The 13,213-nt window shown below is 41.3% G+C and overlaps 1 protein-coding gene across 2 annotated transcripts in view; it reads right to left on the bottom strand.

Annotated features, from left to right (window-relative positions):
- The window catches only part of MYO1E (myosin IE), a 200,596-nt gene that overhangs the window by 102,785 nt on the left and 84,598 nt on the right, over positions 1–13,213 (bottom strand). For both annotated transcript variants that reach the window (XM_058665767.1, XM_058665768.1), the window contains exons 3-4: positions 6,898–6,987; positions 3,580–3,674 (exon numbers count right to left, since the gene is read on the bottom strand). In XM_058665767.1, coding sequence (XP_058521750.1) covers positions 3,580–3,674; positions 6,898–6,987 — 185 coding nt within the window. The remainder of the gene's footprint in view (positions 1–3,579; positions 3,675–6,897; positions 6,988–13,213) is intronic.

Here is a 13,213-nt window from a genome sequence, read left to right as displayed (position 1 = left end):
ATTTAAAAAAAAAAAAGAAGTGGGCAAAGTCTTGCTGCAGGGACAGGTGGAAGAGGACCTGGGAGATGGAGACATGGGCTGAGCAAGCCATTTCCTTCCTTCTCATCCCAGTGCACATACAGAAGAAGAGAAAAGGCATAAGGAACTCTACTGGAAAACTCAAACTGGAATAGATTAAATTCCAGTTAAGAAAACCCTCTAAGGCCAGACCTCAACCTTGCGTCAAGCAACAGCATTTCACATCATGCAACCAAAATCCTCATTTCCTAACTATTCCTCCAAAAGGGTTTAACCTGCATCTAATTTCCAATTTATGTAAAATTCAACTGAAGGAATAAGTATAATGAGACCAACTAAGTGACTGGTATGGTCTCTTCACAATATCAATGTTATGGGAGAAAATGGTAATAGAACAGTCAAATAAAAATAAATTTAAGGGGATGGCACCTTAAATTTTATTTGACCATAATAAATTAACCATAATAGGTTAAGTTGTGCCTGAATGCTAGAATCTCCTATGGTTATTGGTACAATCCCTGGCTGCTCCATTTTTCATCCAGCCGCCTGCTAATGTACCTAGGAAAATAGCTGAAGATGACCCAAGTACTTGGGTTCTTGCACCCACATGGAAGACTCGCAAGAAGCTCTTGGCTCCTAGCTTCAGCCAGGCGGAGCCCTAGTTGTTGCAGACATTTGCAGAACGAGCTAGTACATGGAAGACCTCTCTCTCTCTTCCTCTCTAAAAGATTTGTTTTGTTTTTATTTGATTGGCAGATTTACATACAGGGAGAAGGAGAAAGAGGAAAACCATCCACTGGTTCACTCCCAATGGCCACAATGGCCAGAGCTGAGCTGATCTAAAGCTGGGAGCCAGGAGCTGCTTCTGGTCTCCCATATGGGGCACATGGACTTGGGGCCATCCTAGAGCACAAGCAGGGAGCTGGATTGGAAGTGGAGCAGTTGGGAATGGAACTGGTGCCCATATGGGATGCCAGTGCTTGAAAGTTAAGGGTTAGCTTATTGAGCCACAGTGCCAGCCCCAGACACCTTTTCCCCTCTTTTTCTGTCTTTAACTTCCTCCTCAAAATTAGTCCTTTTAAAATAAAATAAATGTAAGTTTCATAATCAAATGCAACCATTTCTCAATTCGTATAAACTAGCAGGAAAGAATTTGCAACAGTCAGATTTGGATAAAACCTGCTGGCTTGTAGATGATCGTGACTCTTCAGTTGTGGTAATGGTCCTAAGATTAAGTAGGAAAAATGTGCTCAGTTCTCAGAGGTGCAGGGGGAAATATTCAGAGATAAAATGTCATGAGCCTTCATCAGCTTTTAAGTACTTCACTTCTCTGTTTACACTGAACTGTTTTAGTGTTCTTATTCTGTAGTTTTATTCTTTATGGCATAAATAAAAACCATTTTATCTACCTATAATATAGACATAGTATAAGACAAGTAATTGCTTCCATGTCATTAGGAACCAAGATGTTAAGTATAAGATAAATGGGAAATGAATATAAAAGCCTAAGAAATAAAAACTGTGCTACCTTGAAAACTGAAATGGAAATATCAGTACAACTGCTTCATTTTTCTCTTCAAAAACAAAACAAAAAACATCACTCCCTAGCTCTATCTCTGAAAAGGACCAGAAGCACTGCCAACATGGGCAGGGAGCTCGGTCGTGTCCAGACCAGCGGTTTCCAAAGCCACTGCATAAGACAAGAACCACATCCCTTGGAGAAGTGGCAGCACAAGAGGAGCTTGGAGCTTCTTAAATGAGAAAACTACCAGAAACTACTGGGGTCATGTCTTAAGGAGGTATTAACCAAGGAGCACTCAGTCAAAATGGGATCCTTTTGAGCAGCAAAAAGAGTAACTGCAATGAAAATGGGTAAAACATATGAAATTCACTATTTTAGAGAGACACCAAAGATAAAAACACGTTACCTTGGGTGGTTGCTAGGGCAACAATCCATTGCTTTGAAAAGCAGTAGATAAAGGCAATGACTCAAGTGTCTTATCTCATTTTCCTATACGGATTCTATTTTAAGGTGATTAAATCAAAGCAAAGCAAATGCAGAGAGAATAATATAATTAGAGAATCAGAAGAAATAGGATTATAGACATGGAAAATAACTTTGCCAATTACTAACTAAATAACAGCCATTAGATGAAGTTTATAATGAATGAGTCCACTGACAGTTTGAATCACGACACAGAGACGAACAGGTGTTAAGGGCACAGTATCGCTAGCATTGCTTTTGCAAAAACTTGAATCCAAATTGGAAAGCACTCTTAGATGCAACTACCAATTTATAGGAGATATAGATAGCGGAAATCGTGAACCATCACAGAATACATGCAGCCAATGCCACATTTTCTGAAGATCTCCACAATCTTTTTCTCAAGAGCCCTTTCTTTCAAAACAAATGTCAAAAAAAAAAAAAAAAAAAAAAAAAAAAAAAGAAGAGCAAGAAAGAATTAAGAGACATAAAAACATAACAATCAGGTGCTGTATGCAGGCCTTGTTTGAACATTAAATACAAATAAGTATAAAAGAAAATGTATAAGACAGCCTTAGAACTGGAATGGCAACACTAGACGATAGTAAAAGAATTGTGCATGTGTAAAGTGTGATGAGCGTTATCTTCCAGGAGTACATCCCAATTATGAATGACTAAATAGATGTGTTCCCTAGGATTTGCCTTAATTAATCAATCAAGTGGACCAGGATAGAGGACTACATAAGACAGGCTTGGCAATATACTGATCACTAGGAAAATGTATCGTAGATACACCAAGATTAATACTGCTAATTTTTTGTCGCTTATGACCATCTATTGTGAAAAACTTTGAAAGGTAATTCAGATAAGAAAATTAAATATAAAAGATAAACACAAATACCTACCACAAAATGTGGACTATTCATATAAAAAATATGGGAACGTCATTGAATGCTTAAACTTTTTCTATGTTGGAAAATGTTCACCATGGTAAAATAAAATTTAAATGCACTGGAATCCAGGCGAGGATTGGTAAAAGGATTACAAAATGTAGCTACAGCCACCTAGGATTCCATTTAGCAGTAATGGGTAATGGACTCCTAAAAACTCAAAGGAAATGACCGAGTACATCATCCAACCCCAAAGTCTACCAAACACGAACTACTTACCCAGCAAGAACAGAACGCAGAGTGAATTCCAGCAGATACCATAGGGAAGCATGCTTATCACACTTCTGACGTAAAGCCTCAGTCAGATCCAAGGGCAAGGGAGGTTTATAGGACTTTCATCCCTTGACCTTGCTGATTATAGGAAGACCCAGTTAGCATGATGAGCCCTGAGTCCTTAATACCTTAAACACCAGGGGCTTTGATGACAGCCCCACAAGAGCTCAAAGTTTTCAGCACTTGGGGTTTTCAAATAAACCAAGATTAAGCAGCCAGCCTGCTTGTTCCTCCATGCATGACCCAGCCTCTGCCATCAGCGGCTGTTGGAAAGTCAAGGCCCTTTGACAGAGATCCCCCATTCCAGGACTGTCTTCCAAGCTCTGGACCTCCCTGGGAGGATCCTTCTCCTACCTGATGATGACACACTGGTTCTCTCTGTCGATGATCATGTTTCTGTACATACTATCCGCCAGGGCATAGATGTGTGGTGGGTTCTCATACTGTGCCTAGAAAGACAAGAAAAAACAAAACTAAGACCATGGTCAGAGATCAATGCCTCACATTCTTTTCCTTGACCTGAGAAACCAATTGACAACTGCACAGTTCCCATGCCTATGCACGTAATCACATCCCAGAGGTTGCATAACATAAGAACTCATAAAATTCCCTCGGAGATGAACACTTACGCCCTAACAAACTAAATGGAATTTGGAAGGACTCTTCCCTAGGCACACGTGTGACTCAGCCTGCAGACATGACCCACAGCTTCAGACCACACCCGTCCACCCAAACATGCCTCTGCAGAGGACATTCCATCTCAAGATGCGCCACAGACACTTGGGAAACAGGTCTGAAGAGAGGTTTATCAACATCGCAATCAGCAGCCTCAATTCGTAGATCATTTTTTTCCAAGGGAAAGTGGAGGTTTCTGGCACCTCAGAACTGAAACCATTTGTGATTGGAAAACAAAATTTTCTCTAGGAGGGGAGGAAGTATAGTTCTTTCAAGAGATAAGCTGCTCTGGCCAGTTTGTCTCACTTGTATTTTGCGGGGTTGGGGAGAATGTAGATTTCAACCACATCAAGATACAGTCTTGAATGTGTGATCTAGTTTCATGGGATGTCGTGGCCACACTGAATATAAAACCAAACACACGGCCATCCTTTACATATTTACTGTCTCAGTCAATGTCAGCTTTGTTTTAGTCAATTTCTTAGCACTCAACTATAAAACTCCCTCTCAGAAATGACTAAACAGAAAATACTACCCCTTAAATGTTACTGAGCTTAGAAGAATATAAAAATATCAGAACAGCCCCATTGTTAACGTGGGGGTAAATATGGGCCATGTAGCAGCTTGCATAAGTTATTTTGGTGCATAATAAACTAATTTGAAAAATGTAAGGTAATATAACAGAAGTAAAACACACCTTTCTTGGGTCTGGCATGGTAGCCTAGTGGCTAAAACCCTTGACTCACATGTGCCAGGATCCCATATGGACACTGGTTCATACCCTGGCTGTTTCACTTTCCTTCCAGCTCCCTGCTTGTGGCCTGGGAAAGCAGTCAAGAATGGCCTAAAGACTTGGGGCCCTCTGTCTCTGTCTCTCCTTTTCTGTATATCTGACTTTCCAGTAAAAAAAAAAAAAAACATGTAAGTCTTAAAAAAAAAAAAAAAAACCCACCTTTCTTAACCCATTTTTGAGCCCTATTCTGCAATGGTTCACTATAGAATAAGGGGTCTGGGACACACAGGGAGACAGTACACATGGTGAACACGGGTGTATCCAACACTCCGTGTTGTCCTCCTTGAAGCCCCACACGTCACAAGTTGGGAAAACCAGAAAGGGAGGCGGCACACCCCAATGAGCTGGGACTGGTCAATGGGCAAACTCTAGGTAGGAAACGACTGATGTTAGCTCTGCCTTAACCTTACGGTCAGAAGGCAGGCAGGCATGGGAGTCAGGGTAGTAGAGTGATAGACAGGGATGGGTGTCTTTCAGGCCAGGCTTCCCAAAAAGGCCGAGAGACAGAACACTCCCAATCTGCTGGCGTATTTCTCAAAGGACTACAACTTCCAGGGCGGAAACTATGAGTCAATCCAAGTCTCCCGTACAGGAGGCCATAAACCAGTTATTACCCTAACTACCGTCATCACTGCTACCTCCCAGGGTCTGCACTGAACAGGAACCTTGAGTCAAGAGCCAGAGCTGGGAATCGAACCTAGGTACGCAGGAATGGAAAACAAGTATCTTAATTGTTCAACTCCTGCTCCTCAAGCCTCTTTGAAAACAGGGAAGCAGATTACAAGAAACATGATGACAAATAGAGTGGACACAAAACTACCGACAATGGAGCAAAACGGAGAGGCAAGCCATTGCCCAGGAGGCCTCATAGTTGCTTGAGAAAGTGACACTTGACCTTTGCATGTTATTCAATACTTTTGTAATTGGTTTCTCATCTGCAGCCTGATTGCATCTCGGCTACCTGTGTGAATCATAGGGTAGGCATTTTTTTGTTTTTTTCTTTTCCTCCTCTGAGATCCTAATGGTCGATCAAATCTAACCTCAACTCCTACCTTTACTACTCATTATACTCTAGTACTTTATCTGAACCTCAGTTTCCTCATCTGTGAAATGGGAATTTGGGGGTGAATATGTGGACAGCATCCTGAACTACTCTGCTATTTATGCAAGTGCAAAAGTACATCCCAGTTTCACAAGTTCTTACCATAAGCAGTAACAAATAAACATTTTTTTTTTTTTTAAAAACTGCCGTGCTATTTCTTTAAAGAGAACTCTTCAAAGATGAATGGTCTTGAAAGGACCCTTTTCAAAGACCTAGAAACACACTCACACAGCGCTGCCATCCACGACGCCGCGGCTGTCACTGAGGACATGGAGCCAGCTCTGTGCCCGCTGCCGGCCCGGGGCCCTGCCTCTCAGGACAGTGTCTCCCTTGTGCTGGGCTCCCATAAAGACAGCATTATCAAAGGCCTCTCGCGTGGCAGCCTCCTTCGGCTCCCGCAACCGGCACCATTCATCTGGCAACAATGGGGTGGGCTCTTGCTCTGGGTAAATTGCCTTGCACTCCAACTGATGAATTTGTGTGGGGTCCCTTTTGTTGGTTTTTCCAGAGGTCAGGATTAATGGATACCCTTGTGCTTCTGCTGCAAAGAAAAGAGGAAGGAAGGGGAAGGGGGGAAATATCGCAGGGAAAGAGTAGCCCAGAGAGGTGATGAACGCCAGCATGGAACACATCAGTGGGGCTGACGGTTTCTGTGTTTATTGCGCAACAGAAATGGCAGTGGAGTCGAGTTTGAATAGGTACATAAAGCAATCGGTGATGTATGCTACATGTTCATGTTAGAGCCACAGCTAATCTAAGATTCCGATTCTGGGAGCATGACCTCTGTTGCCAAATATTTTCACTTGAGATTCAGGTTTTTTTTTATGCCTGAGAATTCTGTGGCAGCTGTGGAAGCAGGTCCAAATTGCAAGTCTAAGACCCCACTTCATTTTGTATAGAAATAAGACTCAACTGGGAGACAGCCCTAGTCTTCTCTGAGCTATACCCTCAAAGAACATGGCAATAAAAATCAAACGTCACTTAACTTGAGCCCCCAATAAATAACCCATTAAAAGTGTGAATGCACTGTCACCTGCAGATCCAAATGGATGCATTATAAAATCCCTACATAAAACAGTAGTTTATGTAGCACAGAACTCACCGCTCCTTGGTACATCTCGATTTCCTTCTCCCCAAAATATGGCATCTGCTTGAAAGGGTTGACGGAGATTAACACGGATCCTATGTACGTCTGAATTTAATCCAGTTAAGGTCCATTCATCATCATCATGGCTATATGCCTTTTCAAAGTAAGCAGCCAGATGTTATAAAGAATTCATACCAATTGATCACAGAGAAAGTGCATGTGTTTGTTAAATGATGACAAATAAAGACAAAAGCCAATTGTTTATCTAGCTCAGGCTTTGCTTTTGTTGAAAAGAGTAATGAATCTAATTACCAAGGTGCTACAAGGAGAAACCATTATTTAAAACAAATTCAACCACATCCCCTCAGGATCCATGACAAGTACAGCTGGAAGCAAACAAAACAGAAATGGCCACTGAGCAAACCAACGGTTACCAATTCTCTTCTTAAAGAAGCAGTTTTCCCATGAACTTGCCTGTTTCTTCCATACACTAAACACATGTCCATTGACTTATTCAACCAACAGACACAAAATGGACTGAATGATGCTGCTCTCCAGGAGCTCATGGGAATTAAGAAATAACAATAAAATAAAGAAGACAATTACAAAACCACACAGATGGGAGTTAGGAAAGGAAGCTATTTCTGTTTGGGGTATCCAGAAAATCTCTGGGAGACGATTGTTTTTATGCCGAGTTTCAAGTTTTACATAACACATCTTAACGCACCCAACCTAAGACATTTTAATGTAACAAAAACCATTTCTCTTGATTCATTTAATAGGTACATTTGAATTGGGACGTCACAACCATTTTAGGTACTAGGGATATAACAATGAGCTAAACAGATGAACTTCCTCACTCTTTTGGAAAAAAAAAGTTACAAAGAATATTCTCAAAATGACAACAAAACCAACATATGCCCATGCGCAACACATGCTCGAGACTGTTTCTGTTGTTGCTCGTTTCGACAGAACGCCCACAATGATGGAGCTGGCCAAGGCAAGGTGCGTTCCTTCCCTTGGTTGTAACCGGAATGCTCGTGGTGCCACCCCAGACTACAGATAAGGACCCCTGTACACAAAACTTGAGCTACCCTAAGGATGAAACCCTAAAGGGTCTGATTTCTCCACTGCATCTCCCCACTCACTACACACCTGGCGGCCTAACAAACAGCTGCATATATGCAACATAATTTTTTAATGAAAACAACTTGTACATGAAGAATTCTCAGTCTTGATTTATCACTGAATCAATGGGGAAGAGCGGTTGCTATCCTAAATTTTCCAACAGAGTTGTTAAGAGCAATATTATTTGTTTTTTATTATTATTTTAATATCAAATTATTATTTAAAAAATAAAGTGGGGTTTGAAATAAGTCATGGGGCTAGGCTTGTTTTTAAGCTTAACAGCTATAAACTATTCAGAATTTAATTTAGTGGGGAAATGGGCTAATTGTTTATCTAAACAGTTTTTGCCTTTTCCATCTTAAGGCCTGGCAGGAACCTCCATTACTTCTCTCAGAGTACAGGTCTCCTGCTGGGTTACGAACACAGGCACCTTCAGCTCTCTTCCCTCGGTAATTCACATGTGCCTTTGGAAACAGCTGCTCATGATCAAAGGCTCTACACACATAAAATATTCTGCAGTAAGCTATGGTACTGCTAAATAGGAACAACACCACCAAAAAAAACCACTTCAGCCATCTTATTTAGCAGAATCTGAGACACAATGTACCCAAAAGATCTGTTTTGATTCCCCAACACCCATTCATAGGCCTACAAATTTTTGTGGATATGCAGCAAGAATGTCAAAAACAGATTTAATACACAGAATTTTTCATAAGGCTTGATTTATTCAGTATGAAAGGCCATCCTTTATTCTTAGATTATTTCTCCGCCTTTTTCATTCGAAAACACTTTTGTTTTTAGGAAACCTGGTAGAACTATTTAGGCCCATTTGTTTTTAATGGTGTTGATAGGCAAAGCTAAGGATTTAACTTTGTTACAATTTGAGATGGGGAAAGATGGCTTCCATTCGCTGGTCCACTTTCATTCTCCAAATGTGAAAAACAACCCAGACTTGGAAGGCAACTCAATCTAGGACCCTTTCTCATGGTTGGGAAGAACTCAACCACGTGAGCCACCCCCTGCTGTCTTCTAGGTTCTGCACTTGAACCTAGGGATGCTGAGGTCTTCACCGGAGTCTTCACTGACAGGTCAAATGCCTGTGAATTCCCCAAAAAGCCACCCACACTGATCAGGTCAACTCCCCCAGATGTATCACTGAGGTGGAGCCTAGAGGTGAGATAACTTCCCCAGGGAAGTCTGCCGCCAGACCAACGTTCATCCCACAAACAGCACGCAGGTCCCTCTATAGCAACTGGCTGCCAAGGACTAAATCTAACCCAGAGCAGCTTCACCGTCTGGAGTTCCAATGGGTCTGGCATCAAACTCTAGCCTCCTAACTCAAGGATTAAAACTGCCAAACACATTTGAATGTGGTCTTCGAGTAAAAACAAGTATGGAGAAAGTTGGACCAAATGAGTGTGGAGTGCTTCGTATAGGAACGATTTTCATCAGCCAAGCGGCAAGAAGTGCTGCTGGGCCAAGTGAGGCGAGAATGCAGCACCGCCTGCCACACATTCTGTAGACTGTAATTGTAACAAGTGCAGAAACATTCATGAAACCTTCCCGGTCTAAAGACAAAGAGCTAAAAACTTTGAGGTTTTATTGGTAAACAGTGTCAGCACTTTCTAAGTAGATGTTTTTGCTTACCATTGAGCAAAGCAATGTGCCTCTGCCCCGAGTGCATTAACAACTGATCGTTCGGAATGCTGACCTTCAATATAAGGCAATATGCTATTAGATGCAGAAGAGGTAAAATGGGACATTTTATAACTTTAAGTGAAATACAATCTCGTCTTAGTTTAACAATTAAATGAAGAAAAAAATGCTCCTATTGTGCTATTGCTCTATTATGTCATCTCCTTAGTACTGAAGTGGTAAAGGAGGTCTTATCACTTACAGGAGGAAAAGACTGGCAGCCAAAGTCACAAACACATCCTTCAGAGCCTCAAGCTTTCTGACAGCTGAGAGCTACTCTGTGCTACTAATAGGAAACCCATTCATGCTGGACTTCCCAGAAACTGAGTGGGTAGAGATTTCTAAAACATAGAGTCATTAGTGGACAAGTAACTCATCTCCTTGATAGAACACACAATTAGTCAGTCATTGATTCACAGGCATTAATTCAGCCCCCTACGTGTGAGTCATTTAGACATTCTGTTGTCTGAATTTAAAAAGCAAGTCCTGACAATTAACACATTTCCAATGAACACAAAACCATGCTCCAGGCCAAGAATGATGCAGGAAATCAGGAAATACATCATGCAAGATGATGCCATTTTTTTGAGAACATTAACAAAGAGGAACACATATGAGGATACCTCAAGGCTCACAGAAAAGATAATGAAAATTTATTTTGGTGTCAATGAATTTGAAGTCCAGGAATAGTTTTTATAATATGCATTCCCAAGAACTTATCGAATATCCCATTTATATATACATATAAACACACATGATTTTAAAATGTCTGCACCAAAGAAACATCTTCCAACTCAATTATTCCACCAACTGTTCAAAGTTTCATGTATGTACATATATGGTCAATGAGAAGTTAACTGTAACTAACCCCAAGGGGTGGGATTGCCGATGACAGGATTTTCCTCGATGCTTGAAAACCTATTAGAAGCCATGGCTAGATGGATGGCTATTGCCTCAAAGGGTTTTGTAAATTTTGGCTGTTTGAAAAAGATCTACAGCCCACTGCCTTGCAGTGTTTGGGGAGGAAAGCAGTCACTCTGGAGAGAAGGGACACAGCCTGGGTCAGGGATGTGTGGCCACTGACAATTACTTGACACACATTTCATGTAAATCATATGGTAACCTGAGCCCACATTCCAACAGCCTTCTAACAAATATTTTGTTCAACTACTCTCTGTGGAAATTAGATTTTTATGGTTAAAAAAAAACGCACTCAATCTGCTATAAACAACTTTACAGCAGAAGTTTTGGACATTGAGTCACAGATGGGAAGTTTATACGCCTGGTCTTGTGGGTGATGATAATAATGAAAGCTTACTGAGCACTTAGTGCCTTCATTATTTCACTGCACTCTACAACTGCCTCGTGTGGGAGATAGTACCGACACTCTCATTTTACACATGAGGAAAACAAGGAGTGCCAATTACATGCAAAGTTTGAACACATACCCAAAGCCAGCCATTCACTCTTTCTAATCTCATTTGCCAGTTTCTCTGTCCATGGATTTTTGCACATAAACATGACAATCTATGCCTAAATAGATTCCAATTTTTTGACCAATTAAAACAAAAACAAATGAACACAACTGCTTCTACACAGTTGCATTTTAAAAAAAAAACAGAAATAAACAAAACCCTTCACTAGTGTATAGAGCAACTGAGAGCAATTTTTCCATAAAGGATTAGCCCAAGTACTCAACTTTGCCACTCAGGAAACAGCATACCTGTCTTTCAATAGAACTTTAATTCATAGGGGCTACCAGGCTACAAAGTGGGTTAAGCTGCTTCTGCAGTGCCGACATCTCAGATGGGTTAGAGTCCTGGCCTCTCCACTTCTGATCCAGCTCCCTGCTAATGAGCCTGGGAAAGTAGCTGAGGATGGACCAAGTCATTGGGTCCCTGCACTCACGTGGGGCACCCAGAAGTTATTAGCTTCTACCAGGCTCAGTCCCAGCCATGGTGGCCATTTGGGGAGTAAACCAGAGGATGGAAGATCTCTCTGTCTCTTCTCTCTCTCTCTCTCTCTCTCTGTCTGTCTGTCTCTGTCTCTGTCTCTCTCTCTGCAACTGTTTCAGGTAAATAAAATTAACTATTTAAAAAATGTGTTTATAGGCCAACAGGTTGCTCTATCTCTATATATCAAAATGCTATCACTGGCCTCATGGTTCATTCCTGGGTTTTGGCACTTCCCCCTCCCCCTCCCAAAAAGGATGCTAGTATAAATTAGTAACAATATTGCATACATTTCAAAATTGCCAGCAGCATTGATTTTAAATCCCTGTATCACACATACAAATGAGGATGAGCGTATGGATGCAATTCACTTCATTTAATCATAATAAATACATATATATCAAAGCATCACTATGTCATATATATGTATATATATATATAATTATTTTAAATAATGCTATTATCATATAGCTAGCAATCCCAAATAGTCAAGGATACCTGAAAAGTCTGTGGAAAGGTACAGGCATTTGGCATGGCAGTGAATATACTGCTGAAGATGCCTGCCATCCCATATTGGAGTCCTTGTGTTAGAGTATGGGCTCTTTCTCAGATTCAGCTTCCTGCTAATGCACTCTCTCAGATATGGGAGGTGATACTGCAAGTGTCTGGGTCCCTTTCACCACTGGATTGGGTTTGGAGCTGTGGGCTTCCGCCAGGACCTGCTGTGGCAGTTGAAGGCATTTAGGGAGTAAACCAGCAGACAAGAGACTTCTGCTGCCTTCTCAGTCTCTCTGCCTTTCAAACAAATGTGTGAAAGTTTAAAAAGAAATAAAAAGCAAGAATACAAGTCAGTGGTGGTACCTACGCACCAGTGACTAGGCAGACAACTCGTCCAAAAAGATGGCTGCACAGGTTTGAGTTATTTTAACAGGTGTTCAGCATCAAAAAGCCACTGGCAAAACAGAAGTTATTGTTGTGAACATGATTCCATGCTGCCATTGTGATGGAGCAAGTGAAGCCACTGTCTTCGACACTGGCATCTCAAGTGAGCCCTGTTTGAGTCCTGGTTGTCCACTTCCAATCCAGCTCCCTGCTTATGTGCCCAGGAAAGCAGTGGAACACACCCCATGTTCTTGGGCCCCAGCAATCATGGGAACACCTGGATGGAGTTCCCAGCTCCCACCTTCAGCCAGATGCAGCCCTGGCCATTTGGGAAGTGAAACATCATATAGAACATTCAATCTCTGCCTTTCCTTTTTGTTTCTCCTTGTCACTCTAGCACTGCCTTTCAAACAAATCCGAACAAGAGAAAAGCAAAGCAAAGGCTTTTTCTCAGGTTTTCTTGGCTAAAATCTAAGCTATGTTACTGGTAGCAAAGATTTCATTTTTACTAGATCACCCATGACATTCTATCTTCGGAAGGTACTTACCAATACCCAAAGTGAGGCTTTGTTAGACATTGTGTTAGCATTACACATACTTTGCACGTATGTGACTAATTCCTGCAATGACTCCTCCACTTAGTCTTTACGTAACTGCACCAAACAAATGCTGAA

This window comes from Ochotona princeps, chromosome 6 (genome assembly GCF_030435755.1).
Source record: "Ochotona princeps isolate mOchPri1 chromosome 6, mOchPri1.hap1, whole genome shotgun sequence".
Taxonomy (NCBI): Eukaryota; Metazoa; Chordata; class Mammalia; order Lagomorpha; family Ochotonidae; genus Ochotona; species Ochotona princeps.
Note: the sequence above shows the minus strand (reverse complement) of the source record. Positions and strands in the feature narration are given on the sequence as shown.